The 14,254-nt window shown below is 52.8% G+C and overlaps 1 protein-coding gene across 3 annotated transcripts in view; it reads right to left on the bottom strand.

Moving 5' to 3' along the window:
* Positions 1-12,945, bottom strand: part of STK11IP (serine/threonine kinase 11 interacting protein) — a 14,297-nt gene extending 1,352 nt beyond the window's left edge. The window contains exons 1-23 of one of the 3 annotated variants that reach the window (XM_006906678.3): positions 12,880-12,945; positions 12,628-12,713; positions 10,387-10,592; positions 10,110-10,184; positions 9,808-9,903; positions 9,338-9,445; positions 9,148-9,219; positions 7,961-8,087; positions 7,639-7,742; positions 7,411-7,506; positions 7,152-7,193; positions 6,801-6,935; positions 6,524-6,608; positions 5,663-5,992; positions 5,297-5,502; positions 4,889-5,005; positions 4,621-4,798; positions 2,717-2,947; positions 2,493-2,596; positions 1,357-1,454; positions 1,077-1,255; positions 777-858; positions 454-549 (exon numbers count right to left, since the gene is read on the bottom strand). In XM_006906678.3, the coding sequence (XP_006906740.1) occupies positions 454-549; positions 777-858; positions 1,077-1,255; positions 1,357-1,454; positions 2,493-2,596; positions 2,717-2,947; positions 4,621-4,798; positions 4,889-5,005; positions 5,297-5,502; positions 5,663-5,992; positions 6,524-6,608; positions 6,801-6,935; positions 7,152-7,193; positions 7,411-7,506; positions 7,639-7,742; positions 7,961-8,087; positions 9,148-9,219; positions 9,338-9,445; positions 9,808-9,903; positions 10,110-10,184; positions 10,387-10,592; positions 12,628-12,688 (2,828 nt within the window). In that variant the 5' untranslated portion in view covers positions 12,689-12,713; positions 12,880-12,945. Of the gene's footprint in view, positions 1-8; positions 592-776; positions 859-1,076; positions 1,256-1,356; positions 1,455-2,492; positions 2,597-2,716; positions 2,948-4,452; positions 4,799-4,888; positions 5,006-5,296; positions 5,503-5,662; positions 5,993-6,523; positions 6,609-6,800; positions 6,936-7,151; positions 7,194-7,410; positions 7,507-7,638; positions 7,743-7,960; positions 8,088-9,147; positions 9,220-9,337; positions 9,446-9,807; positions 9,904-10,109; positions 10,185-10,386; positions 10,593-12,627; positions 12,714-12,879 lie in introns of those variants that run through there. The other 2 variants (XM_025043305.1, XM_025043306.1) reach the window with 2 other exon arrangements.
* Positions 12,946-14,254: the final 1,309 nt, after the last annotated feature.

Consider the following 14,254-nt stretch of genomic DNA (forward strand, 5'->3'; position numbering starts at 1 on the left):
AAGGCAAGGCCCAGTGTGGAAGGCCACGGAGGAGCCCAGACCCCTGGGGCAGCATCCCCATGCCGCTGGGGAGAAGAGGAGCGAATCACACTGAGGAGGCCGCAAGGCAGCCTGCGCCTCTGGGGACCAAGGCCCTCCCTTTTCCAAAGTCCAGGGATTTCTAGCCTCCAAAACCTGAGGCCCAAGACAAAGGAAAGCTGCCCCCCGCCACCCCACTCAGAAAGAGGATCCACTCTCACCTTCCCCAACAGGATCGGGTGGAGCAGACCCAGCCAATCTGCTCCACTTCACAGAAAGCCTGGGTCTCTGGGCACCTAAGGCCCAGGTACCTCCCAGCCCACCTAGAGAGGCAGGGAGGGGGTCTTCTGGGTATGCCCATGAGTGACGGGAAGTCCAAACCAGGAATGAGAATTGCTACCAGGGCATGCTGATGGCCAGGCCAGTGCCCTGGGACAAGATGGGGGTCCAGAGGCCTCACCTTCAACCAGGAACACCCGAAGGTAGAAGAACCGGGGAGGCTCCAAAGAAGAGTCTCTTTCCAGCAGTGGCCTGGGAGGGCGGAAGGCAGCAGCCCCGGGAGGGGGTGGTCAGCTAGGGGTGGGAATCACCTTCAGTAGGGAGGGCGGGGAGGAAGGACCAGGCCTGTGGGCCTGAGGACAGGTGGCTGGCCCAGATGCTAAGGGCGTGACTAAGGCTGGGGCTCGTGGAGAGAGAGCCTGAGCTCCAAGAGTGGCCATCTGGGCACCAACCCCAGCCTCAGCCTCCGGTTGACTCACCAGAGTCGGTGCTTTGGGGTCACCTCTTCCTCCGTGGCACTGACATTGCTCCTCCAGGTTGGGGGCAGAGACTGCAAAACATCTGGACGGAGCCAGCCAGAGACAGGGAGCCCCCATGACGCCACCTCTTCTGTCGCAACCTCTCCACCTCTCAACACCTTCCCATTCTCCATATTTCTAGATTCCAGACACTTCTCTGAGGGCTGAGTTCCATTACCTGTCTGTCTCTACTGCAGGCACCAGATCTGGGAGCTGTAACCCCCACCGGCCCGCCCTTCCTGCCTCCCCGCTCCCTCTCACCAGTGAGCTCATCTAGGAAGGCCCGGCAACGCTTGGCATCTCGGGGCAGCAGGACACAGCTGCCCGCCCCAGCTGCCCACTCCAGCCGCAGGCTCTGTCCTGCCAGGCCCAGCTCTATGCAACTCAGATCCTGCAAGGGAACAGCCAGGGCTGGCTGCAGCCAGCTAGCTGGAGGCCCGCTGTGGAGAAAGGGAGGACAGAGTGGCGGCAAAGAATGAGAGTGGCATGAGAGCCACAAAGGAACCCTGACCCTGCCCTGGCGATGGCCCTACTCACTCACCAGATCTCCCCTGTCACCTTCAACACATAGAGCCTGTGGTCAGAAACTACCACAAGACACAGACACTCTCCAGGGTGGCCTGCCAACAAAAGTGGCACCTACGAGAAAGAGGAAGTTGATGAGAGACAGAAAGGTCTAGGGAGACAGCTGCCGGACCTACAGCCGAGTTACTGCGACACCTTTGGCCCGGCCCTGCCCACTGCTCATCCACCCCGGCTTGTTCATCGGCCATGCTCTCTGCCCCACAGTCCCCGCTGCACACAGACTGCAGCAGGCTCTGCGCAGGTCTCCCTGCCGGTCATCTCGTCCTCTCCAATCCACCCTCCACACTCTGCCAGACTGACTGTTCAAAACACAAAACCGATTGCTACTCCCCCACTTCCAATCCTTCGGTGGCTCCTGCAGCCCTTGGGATCAAGTCCAAACTCCTCGGCAGACACACGAGGTCGCTCCTGAACTGGCCCCTGCCTGCCTGTTCAGACTCCTCTTGGGACACTCCCCCACATTCTGGCTGCCCCCGTCACAGGCAGTTCTCCCCTCCAGCTACTCTCTCAGGGCTCCAAGCATGTGCTGCTTCATTTCCCTGGAACATCTTTTTTCTCTCTCCTCCATAACTCACCCTTCAGGACCTAGCTTAGCCGTCACCTCCCCAGGAAGGGGCAGCTTCCCTGGCCCACTCAGTCTGGATCAGATGTCCCTCTAGGGCCTTAGCCTGATTCCAGAACTTTTGTATCACATGATTATTGTCTTTTTCTCCACCAAAATATTAGATGGAAGGCAAGGTTGATGTACTCTAGATCCTTAGTGTCTAGCATATGCTAGGTGCTCAACAGAGAAGGTCCAATAACATCATGTATTTATATTAATGACAGGAGGTCCCATTTATTGAGTGCCTGGTGCTGTGGTAGGCAGCTTACAGACATGACCTCTCACTGATGCTACTACACTGTGCAAGGTAGGTATCATCCCGTTGTAGAGTGACAACTGAGACTCAAAACATCACGGAACAAGGAGTTGAAACTGGAAGCCAGACGTGGTGGTTCCAGAGTGACCGCTCTGACTCAATCTGCTGTGGTGGAAACAAGCAGGTACCCTGGTCAGTTAGGGACACGGGACAGTGCCTGGCTGGCACCGACCTTGATGCAGCACTGGAACTCCTCTTGGGCATCGGCAAACACCTCAACATCTAGGAAGAGCCGGAGTCGGTGGTCCACAGAGCGGAGGCCACAGCGTTCAGGGGCTAGGGACAAGCAAATGGGCCATCGGCCTGCCTTGGCTGCCACAGCTCCACCTCACTTGCCCCATTAGTGCCCCTTTCCTCCCCCAAACACCAGCCCCGTCTCGTTTTGCCTATACTCACGGGGACTGAGGCTCCACCTGTGGCCGTCATGGGAGACCAGTGCCTGAGATGGGGCACTGTCAGCCCTGTTGCTGTGGTCACTGTGGCCAGGAGGATCACAGACAGTGCTGGGGGCCGGTGAGGGAGCTGGCAGCTGCTCCTCCTGTCTCTGCTCCCTGTTGAGGACTCCCGCAGACAGAGCCAGGAGAACTACATGGTCACTGCCACAGTTTGGACACACAGCAGGTGATTCTGGAGGAAGGGATGGGCGCAGTCCCCGTGAACTGCACGCACAGTGCCACAACCCACCACCTTGCTTGCAATGCTCCCCACCTACTCCCAGACTCACCTGGACCCACATCTCCAGCTTCATACACTACCCCCCGTTCCCAGTCTACCAGCCTCCCCATCCCAATGAGCCATTAGCAAACCCAGACCCATGGCCCACGACATCTTCGAAATACATTCCACCTTCTCATTTCGGGCTCTCTCAAAAAGGGCCAAACTCAGCCAGGCCCTGCTCTGGTCCCCGTGCACAGCCTGGGGCTGACCGTGTACTGTGACGCTCTACCGGCAACGTCCCAAATCAACAGACTGGGAAAGCAGGGTGCCAGACATGGGTCCAATTCCAGCTGCATCCCTTAAAGACTGTCATCGAAGCCATGAAGACAAGTCGCCTAAGCTCTCTGTGCCTGGCTCCTCATCAGTAAAATGGGGATGATGACAGCGTCTATTTATACGGTCATCAGGACGAGTGAACAGAGCCAGGTAAAGAATCCAGGACAGAGATCAGCAACAGGAGAACGACTCTTTGGGCAGCTACAGCGTGCTGGGCATGTGCTAGACAACTGAGAGTAGTATCACCACTCTCCCTATCCCATTCTACGATCGAAGAAAGCAAAGATCAAGTAACTGACGTGTCCTTCCCCAGACCCTATAGCTGGGGGCAGCGGCACAGCAAGCACTAATGATAATGAGGATCTCTGTTTTGAGCCCAGCACTGTGCCTGATGCCTTTCTGTCACATTTCGATCTACCAGCACCATGGGGCAAGTCATTCTCATTTTGGTTCACATGAGGGAACCAGGCTCAAATAAAAGGTGAATGGAGCACACAGGAATGTTCATAAATGATGCCACCATTCAAAGAATACCAGGGCCTACGTGACCCCACAGAGTATAGAGTCCAGGAGGAGGTGGGGCGATTTCAACTGCACACGCCGCCCTGGGCCTCTGGGACCCGCCGCCAGCTGAGCAGGTTCAGGGTGGGGGCACGGAGAGGAGTCTTTTGCTGAATGTAATTTAAACCCCTGCTCCATCTGTGGCCAAGAAGAAAGTGACTAATGAAAAGCATGCATTTCAACACAGCTATTGAATACGGAATTATCAAAAATATTTCTTCTTCAATGTCTTTAAAGACATAGCTTTTTGACTGGTCTACAATGGAAAAATCTCTCTTCTTAAAGTGCAGAATGTGAAAAAATGCCACAAGGCAAGACTCAGTATCGAGCAGCTTGCAAGGTCAGTTGGGAATGGCAACCTAAGCCAACTTTCACAGCATCGGACGGAGGCGGGACTACAACCCGATAGCACACTGAGGGCTCATTCGGTTTTATGCAGTTTCTGAAACATTAGCCAAAAAAGGGGAGAAAGCCTTCAAGTTATGAAAAAATAATGAGTACGTTCAAACAGTTACAGATTGTATTTCCTGACTTTTAGAGGGAAAAAAGAAAAAGGATATAATTTCTTCTTCTTTTACTTTTTTTGTAAGTGTAGCAAGCAGACGGTTTTATTTTTCCTCTAGGCAAGAAGTTGGTCCCTACTCCTTTGTTCCCTGGGGCTGCCCTCCGTACTCCCTCCCTCGAAGCCATTTTCCCTGAAATGGCAGGAAGAACGCAGGCAAGGAGGTCAAGGGCAGGGCTTGCACCTGTATTTTGGAACAGAGGCCTCCAGCTTTCCTCGCTGTCCAGTCTCAACCTGCTGTCCCCTGGCTTGAACTCATGACCACAACGTAGACACTGGAGTCTGTCCCCCAGTGGGTCCCTCGCTTCTTCAAGCTGATGCTGAGCCTCAGTGACTGCTGGGGTCAACACAGCAAGCAGCTCCTGAAACAGGGTGAGCCGGATGCAGCCATGAACAGGCAGAGCGCAGCCCCCAGCCTTCTGATCCCCCACCAGCCTCCTGGGCCCTATCACCTGGACAGCTGCGTGGGCATCAGGCTCCAGCACCACATAGCGACGCAAGTGCCGGTCCGGGCAAATGTAAGAGAAGCGCAGAGCAAGGACGGGGGCCCCAGAGGGCAGCTCAGAGTCCTGTGAGGGCAGAGGGGACCAGAAAATCCAAGCAGAGGGATTAGGGTTATACCGAGAACACAGAGGAAAACAACAGCTCTGGACTCCATTAAAAAGCCTTTACCAACATCCACGCTCCAGCCCAGAAGCTCTATTCCCAGGCGGGCCTCCCAAGGAGCCTGGGGATGACTGTGCACCCCCAGCTCCCTCCTCGGCACAAATGAGAAACCATGGAGACCCAAGACTGCCCAGAGCTGCCGGCTCCTGAGAAAAGCCCAGCATCTCTTCTAGAACCCCCACTCCCACACTCACCTCAGGCGCCGGTTCCCTCTGGGTTTGGGTCTCGGACTCTATCTCAGCTGCCTCCAGACTCTGGAGCTCAAGCCTTTCCAGGGTTCGAGCTGCCTGGAGCTCCACCTCAAAGAGGTGGCCAGAAGTGACCCGGAGAAAGCGCTGCCTGCCCCGCACGCCCTGAGGTCCCTCCAGGGGACACACCAATATGGGGCGACAGAGCTCCGCTGAAGAGAGACCAAGAAAGGGGCCCTATAAGGAAGGAAAGATGCCAAGACTCTGCCATCCCATGGGGCGGCCCTCCACCCACAAAGGGGTCAGCCACCCCGCACCTGGGTTTTCCTAACTGTCCCAAACACACTGCAGGCACTGCAACCGAGCACTCACCTTCCACTTCATTCTGCTCCTGCTCCTCCTCTTCCTCCTTTCCTTCCCCTTCCATCTCCTCTTCCTCCTGTGGCTCTGGCCCCACCCTGACCTCTGCCACTTCCTGTACTGACTTCATTTCTGAGGGCAGAGGGCCAGTGGGAGGGCTGGGCACAGTCTCTGGGCTCAGGGTGTCTGGGGACAGTGTGCTGAGGGCAGGGGTCTTGGAGTTAGCCACAACAGAAGTCCCAGAGGTCTCCAGGTGATTCCTATACTGCAGCCAATCACAGCCAAACTGTTCCCGGAAGCTGTTCATGAGTTCAAGTTCCCGATGCTGCTGCACAAACCTTCCTGGACAGGTGGGGCAGGAACAGCTTAGCCAGCCTGTGCCCCCACCACTCCCCCACCCCAACAACCCTAGCCTCTCCTCTGAGTGCTCCTCAGGGGGGAAGTAAAAGTGTGTATACTGACGTGGGGGAGATCAGAGGCAGTAGGCTAAAGGCTTCTCCTCAGCAGCACGTCCCTAAGTGTGTTCTACAGAACACTGTGGTCACATGCAATTCACATGCTGCTTAGTGAGATTCACAGTACACGGGAGCACGTTTAAGGTCCTGCGATGTCTTGGAGAAAAGACACCTATTTGTTTAACCTAGCATCTCCCAAACGTAGCTGGCCACAGAATCCTTTTGACATCCCTTAAAATTAACATCCCTGTAAAACACTTTAAAAACGGTGCCCAGGAGCAGCATTCTCCCCAAACTAAGAAGAAACAGGAAAGGCTAAGAGGCCCTCTATAACGCTGCACTCCACCAAAACTAAAATTCCATCTAACTGGGAACACTGGGCTGGGGCGAGGGAGGCTGGGGAGTAGGGCTGACTTACCAGCTGGGGAGGGGTCCAGAGTCCGGGGCTCTAGGTCCGTATCGCTGGGTTCCGAGATACTTGCCCGCCTCACACGAACTCGGCTCTGAGATTGGGTAGAGGGGTGACATTCGGGCCTCCCACCCTGCCATCTGCAGCCACTCACCCAACCTACCAAAAGCCACCCCGCCCACAAGCAAGGATAACGCCTTACTATTCTCAGTCCATCAACAACCCAGAGCCCAGCCAGGTAAAGGGACCCACCCCCGGTCAGGAGGCAGCCTAGGACATCATGTACCTTAACCTTACGAGGTGGGGGCTGGGCCACAACGCCCCCTGAGGAGAGGCTGTCACTCAAGTCAGCACCACCTGAGGTTTCAGTGGTACTCCCCACCGGCCAGGACAGAGGTGGGGCCTCTGAGGATGTGGAGGTCTGTGTGTGACAACAGGAAGGAGAAAGAGCTCAGAGCCAGGGGAGCACCTCTGCCCAGCCCGAGCTGCCTGGGAGACAGGATCCACTCTCCATCTGACCAGGAAGCCCCTCACCCTGGAAACTGTTTCCTGCAGCCGGCGCCCTCCCTTCGCACCCTCCCGAGTCAGTCTTTGCCGGCTCACTCCCATCACTCCCATCACGCCCCACCGCACTAACCTGAAAATCAGCCAGTGACAAGACCTCGCCATCAAGAAGGAACTGAGCAAAGAGGAAAGAGCAAAGAGGAAAGTGTTGGTGGTGGAGCGCAGGCTCTGGGGGCGCCCCAAGCCAGGTGGGAGCCCTTCCAGGCCTGTAAGGACCCCCAGGCTCACTGGACGCCCCTCACTCAGGAGGGGGTGGGGAGAGGCAAGACATGCAGAGTCGGGGTAGGTCTGGGCAGAAAGGGAAGGAGAGCAGACACAGGAAGGTCACTCACGCTGGGAGTAGCATCCCTGGCTCGGGGTGACAAGTACTGGGCGGTGGCCGCTCGGTGCGCCGGGTGGAACCACAAAGGGTTCCCCTCCAGGTAGAGCTGAGGGGCAGGAAGGACAATGAGATGGACCCTCGGCCTCCCTGTGGCGGGAAGGGCATTGACCACACGGGCATGGGAAGGAGGGAGGGGCGCAAAGCTGGCTCCCAGGCCTTTGAGGCGCCCGAATCTCACCTTGCGCAGCTCGGCCAGCAGCCGCATGGGCGACAGCTCCCTGTGTTCTTCCAGCAGGTTGTATGCCAAGTCCAGGTGCCGCAGGTGCCGCAGCTGCTCCAGGCCTGGGGCAGAGGCGAGGAGGGAGGAAGGGCAAGTGAGAGAGAGATGGGGTCAAGGGGATGAGAGGGGTAGGGTCGAGGGCGTGGGGAGCATGCTGGGGGAGGGTGCAGTGAAAAGAAGGCACAAGGTCCCAGGGGCACCCTGCCATCCTGAGTCTCCCACCAGTGTCTGCCCCGCCCTTCCTCCTCCCCGCCGCCACTCCACCACACCCCCCACTCACCATGCAAGCTACGGAGCTCATTGCCTCGCAGTATCAGGGTCCCCAGAGCAGACCCTGAGGGTCCCATTCGCGGTACCAAACGCAAGCGATTATAGGAAATGTCCAGATGGCAGAGCTCAGACAGGTCCTGGGAAGGGGCGGGGCAGGGGAGGGGGTGACAGAGTCTCCCTGACTAAACTCTTGCCAGGCTCCTCCGAGCCTTCTTCTCAACTATGCCTCAACCATGGCCTACAAAGGCTGCAGACTCAGCACAAACGATCTCATCCGCCCCACCCTCCCCGACATTAAAAGACTTGAAAATACTAGCAGTTTCTGATAGCTCAAGCCCAAATTCCTAGGATGACAACTCCAGCCCCCTTATATTCCTGCCCAGAAAAACTCAAGACTGCCAGAAGAACTGAGTTTGTTCCAGCTAAATCTGAAGATAGGGCCCCTGTCTCCCAGCCTCCGTGGCAGAGTAGGAGCCTAACTTTGGCAAGTGCCAGTTAGCAAACCTAAACAGGTTGGTTTCACATGGATTGATGTCCCCTTCCTGCTTTTTGTAAAATTCCACTTCCCTGTCTTCAGAGGATCCTGACCAGAGTTTGGTCAAGGAGAGAATCTGCTCAAGCCCTCGCTGGTCGCCCTCCCCACCCTTCGCTCTCCCTTTAATATGTCCAGTTATCTCTGCATAAATCGAACTTGAGTTCAGTTCACTCTGAATAGCTTACTACTGATTAAATATCACAATAGTTTATTACTTAATAAACCACAATACTTCACTATTATTAAAATCTGTTCTTACCACTTTCACAGTGTCCAGCTTGTTTATCCCTGACAGGGAGACACTAAAGAAGAGTTCCTCATCATCATCAAATGCTACCCTTTTCTGGGCTAGGCACTGGGCTAAGTTTAGCATCAGATACTCTTCACAATCATTTTGATACTATAGACGTGGGTACTCCTATAATTTCTACGTTAAGGGTGAAGAAACCAAGAGGTTAAATAATTTGTCCCAAGTCACACAGGGATTAGGAGTTCAAATTTGAACACTGGTTTGTCTGATGCTGAGCCTCAAGTAGCACCGCCTCCCAGGATGTGGCTCTGCCAAGGGCAGGTGGGAACAAAAGCAGGTCCAGGAGAGAGGGCCAGAGCAGAACGATCAGAGGCCCAAGCAGTGCCGGCCCCAGCCGGCCACTCATACTCACCATCAGGAAGCCCTTGCAGTCCTGGAGTTGATTGTGGCTCAGGTTCAAGAAATGTAGAGCTGACAAGAGATGCTGGGGAGGGTGGGAAGAGGAAGCAAAGGATCGAACACCTCTAGGGAACCAGTGGTCCCTCCTCCTTAAGGGCCCATCCCTGCCCTTCCGCAAACACCCCTCCCTCCGAGGCACTCACCAGGGAGCTGTCTAAGGCAGTCAGTGCATTGTAGCTGAAGTTGGCAGAAAGCAGAGCCAGCCAGGGCAGGGCAGAGCAGAGGTCACCACCACAGGCTGAGAGGAGTTCCTGAGACAAGATGCTCAGTCACCTCCACACTTCCCTCCTCCCCGCACCTACCCCTCACTCTATGGCCCAGCCATCCATTCATTCTTTATACAGTGAGCTTCATCTAGAGATGAAGACTTAAAGAAAGCTCACGACCCTATCCCCAAGGAGTTCACTGTGGGGAGAATAAGGAGGCAGATAGGAGAATATTTAATTCAATATGATAGGTGTTGACTATTAATATATGGACAGGTACAAAGGGCTGTGGAAGCACAGCAGAGGGAGCAAGGACACTGTCTACAGGGAGACAGGAGACAGGGAAGAGCCTGGTCCTCTATATCCCTTAAGACAAGACATCTGAGCTCACACCCCATCCTCCTTACCTCTAACGCCTGGATGCTCCTGCTGCAAATCAGGGTCTCCAGCTGAGAATAGATGCCACGGAGGCCTCTGAGGCAGTGGATAGGGACACCTCGAAGCTGTGGCAAAGGAAGGGAAGAAAAGATGACAAAGCCAACTATGGTTCAGGGAAGCATTCAATGAGAAGCATCACTACAGAGCGATGGCACTCTCAGGCCTGCCCCCTGCCCACATCCCCACCAAAAGAGGCCAATTCTCTTCTTCCATCCACAAAAGGCTGCCTCAAGCTGGGTTTTGTGCACCAATATCTCCCAATGCCCTATACCTCCAGCTGCCGAAGGGACTTGAAGGGGAAAATCTTGATGGGCCCTGGGACGCCAGGGCCGGGGACATGAACCAGCTAAAAGAAAAAACATTCAAGTCAGTGAGGCCTGGCACATCTCCTTTTCCTCGGCATCTCTTCCTTAGCACAGCTACCCATAGCTCTCAAATCCTCTAGATCTGAGCCCTACAGATTTCTGGCACCCATGCTATACCCCCGGCCCCGCCTCCACTATTTTTCTGGGCATTTTGTACATCCTACCCCATTCCCACCCCAGAACCTTGAGTGAAAGCGTTTTCTGCAGCACATCGAAGAGGAACTGAAGCTGGAGGATGACAGGGGAGTCGGTGGGGTGGGAGGGCAGAGCCACAAAGCCTGTCTGGCCAGGGCCCCATGGCCCCAGGTACAGCTCAAATACGTGATTCAGCTGCTGCAGTGTGGCAGTCAGCAGGCTCAGTGTGCTACAGCCAGACAGGACCACATCCCCTGCAGGGAGAGGGGCAGACAGGAAGGAGGACATGAGGAAAGGGCTTTTCCCTTTAATCTGAGACTTTGTGACCCCAGGATATACCCACTCCAATCTATATTGTAGATCCTCCACTGCAGGAGCAAACTATATTTCTGCCTCACTTAAAAGTCTTCAACAGCTCTCCTCTATCTTCAAAAAAAAAAATTCTAACTCTTTACCGATACATAAGATTATTTCACTACACGCCTCAGACTTCTCTAATTTTCTTTCCTCTTCTGTTCAGAAGAGCCTGGTCTACCCACAGTGATGGATATAGGGTCAACTTGGTTCACAGCTCCCTCATTTTCTGACACCCTCTTCTACTCTGGCAGCTCCACACCTACTTCCTCCAGGCAGCTTTCTCAATACAGAACTTTTCACTGCAGTCACTCATTTTATGTAAAAGTTGTCTGGATGTTGTATCTTTTTATTTTTTTCTCGTTGCAAAAGTAATATGCACACTTACAAGAACTTTCAAATAATACTAAAATGCATGTCATGAAAAGAATAACCACTCATGACAGCACTAAGGTATTATTATTGCCCTCTATGTTAAAACTGCTCTCTCCAATGAGACTGCCATCCTTCAGGTCATCTTTAGCTATTCATTACTGCATCTAAAAACTGCATCTACAAGGTAGGCATGGAGAATATTTTTTAACTTTTTTGAAAAAATAAGGATAGAGTCAAAAGATGTTGCAGCAATAGTACAAAAAAGGTTCTCTATACCTTTCACCCAGTTTCTCCCAATGGTTACCTTTTGTATATATAATAGCAAAAGCAGAAAATCAGCATTAATACAATGTGTGTGTATGTGTCTATATAGTGTTACGCCATTTTGTCCTATGTGTAGATTCCTGTAACCAACACCACAATCAAGATACCAAACTATTCCATCACCACAAAGATCCCCCTCCTGCTGCCTCTTTATAGTCACTCACACCACACACACACCATCATCCCTAACCCCTGAAGCCAAGTCAGATTTGTGCTGAATAAGTGAACAAATCCTATAACATTGCATGAAGGATTTTTATGTACCAGACACTGAGAATAGATACAGACATGGTTCAGTGATTCTTCCCACCCTCAAAGAGCCTCCCAGTCTAGAAGAGGAGATAAGACATGTGCAGTTAATAATACAAACCAGTTTTAACTGCTATAAAGATAAATTTTAGGTACTATCGATGGGAGTGCAGCTAACATTAATTGGGTAATATGTGCCAGACAAGTCTGTTACTTCACTTAAACTGTATTAGAATCAACTAGAGAGCATTAATAACCCCCTCTTACAACTATAGAAATTGGAGCTCAGAGAAGTTAAGAATCTTGATTGAGATCATATAGTTGGTAGGAAGTTACTACTTCTGTCTGCTCTCAAAGCCAAGGCATTTCTATCACAGCTAACACCAACCACGTACTTAACTACTAAGGCTCCACTGTGCCCAGACTCTGAGGCAAGAAATTAATAATAGCTACCAATTTTCAGCACTTACTATACATGTAAACACTGTACTAAATGATTTACGTGAATTAGAATTAATCACCACAACCACCTTTGAGTTAAATACAATCATTATAAATTTTGCTGGTGAGAAAAATAGGCCCAGAAAAAAACAATTTGGCGACGTTTAAAAGAGAGTTGGGATTCCAACCCAGGTGGGTCTGACTTCAAATCGTGCTTTAAATTATGCTATGCTTCGCCACACAATAATGATTACGACCAGTCCCTGGTCTCGTGGGGCTTAAAGCCAAGTAAACGATCACTTTCCGATAAGAGTATCAGAGCACGCTTGGAGGAAGTGGCACTGGAGTTTGGCCTCGAAGGATGGCTAAGGCTTAGCTGTCAAAGGACACGGCAGGCAACAGCACCAAAGCGAACAAAACCCGTAGGCGCAATGAAACTGACACCCAAACCCAGGGGACCCTAAACAGCTGCAATACCATAACTCTTAGAGGAACGAGTCTCTGGAAGACAGAAAGCACCCCAACCTCGACCGGAAGTCCACTCACCAGACTCCCGCAGCAGCCCCGCGAGCTTCCACAACAAGGAGTCCCGAGGGGCGGTCGTCATGGCCACGGGACGCTGGGGGCGGAGCCTGTGGAAAGAGGAAGAGGAAGAGCCTCAGGTGAACGGTAGTGCCAAAAGGCCAGGACGTCGGCGCAAACAGAGGCCTCTCAGGGATAACAAAAGCAAGAAAGAGAGGAAGAGCTTCCTCCATGGTGCCCTTTCGAGGAACATAAGGCCTGGTCGGCCAGACTCACCCTCCTGTGCGATCTTCCCACCAGATCTGCAGCCGGGTGCCTGTCAACGATAGACAGGAAGTCCCACCCCGGAAGGGACGACCGGAAGACACGCCTCCGCTGCCAGAAACCACGCCCTAGGTCGTGCAAACGTGTCTGATGGGGGGGCGGGGGGCGGGGGGAGGTGCCCGCTGGTTTGGGCGGAGGCGGTCCTTCAGTCCCAGCGCCTTGGGCCGGGACCCCATCCCGGAACTGGGCCTCCATCGTCTTCACCCTTTTCTGGGCCCCTCACAGCCTGGACTCTTCTGGGCCCCACAGCAGCCCCTCAGGGCCAGTGAGGAAAACCTGACTCCTTGTTTGCAGACTGGGCGGGAAAGCACATCTTGTAGAAATGAAATTTGCTGTTAGGAAAAGACTGTCCAAAGCGAACATTTGTTTTCCAATGAAAGGAGCCCTTGTCCGCCATGGCAAGGAGTTTTTCCATATGTGTGAGAGACCTGCGGCTGGTGGAGGGGCCTCTTCTGGGGTTCCTTTAGATGCAGGACAGGGCAAACTTCCCCAAGTTGGGGGAGACTCAAGCCCTGCGCTGAGAGAGAAGAGGGTTCTTGGCGGAGAGTGTAGAAGTAATTCAAACACATGGCAAAATCAGTCCAGAGGAAAGTTTATTACCAAAGGGATAAAGCTCCATACCAGAGGTGGACCCCTCTCAGAGGCAGAGAGAGCCTAAGAGAGACTCAGAAAGAGGCAATGGAGATGACGACAGAGAGAGACAGTAAAGGCGCTGAGAGGGACCTGAATTCAAGGAATTCAGTTTATATATCATTATTTAGTTTCTGTAAGTTACAGTTTAAAGATGTTTACCAGTTTTCCTTTGATATACAGTGAAGAAGGATAGGAGTATGTAGCATGAAAAGGTAAGAATATGTAGAATGAAAGGCCTCCTGGCAGTTCCCAGCCTTTAATCCCTAGCCACCCATGCCACCCATCCCCATGGTTTTAGCCACAGGGAATGAATGATTTTATTTTGTTAGGGAGTCAATTAAAGGCTCTTTTTCCTGTTTCCCCTTTACGTGTGTGGAAATGGGTTGTTAGCAATCTCAGCAGAAATCTTCCTTTGTTCTGCGGGTTTCCTTGTGGTTTAGCTGCAGAGCTGATCTACATATTGCAGTCTATGAATATAGCTTGATTTAACACTTTAGTTCTCTTTCCTCCTCCCTACATTACTTTGGTGCTTTTATTCTTCCTCCAAACTCATTTTTTTTTTCCTTCAGCAATATCAGGTTCTCTCATTGTTGATTGGTGTTGCTCGCCACATACATAGCCCTTTGTTTTTACTGTGCTTCATCTCAACACCGGCATCTAAAAGTTATTATCCAGGTCTGAAAGAGAAAACAGG

This window comes from Pteropus alecto, unplaced genomic scaffold (assembly GCF_000325575.1).
Source record: "Pteropus alecto unplaced genomic scaffold, ASM32557v1 scaffold110, whole genome shotgun sequence".
Classification (NCBI taxonomy): Eukaryota; Metazoa; Chordata; class Mammalia; order Chiroptera; family Pteropodidae; genus Pteropus; species Pteropus alecto.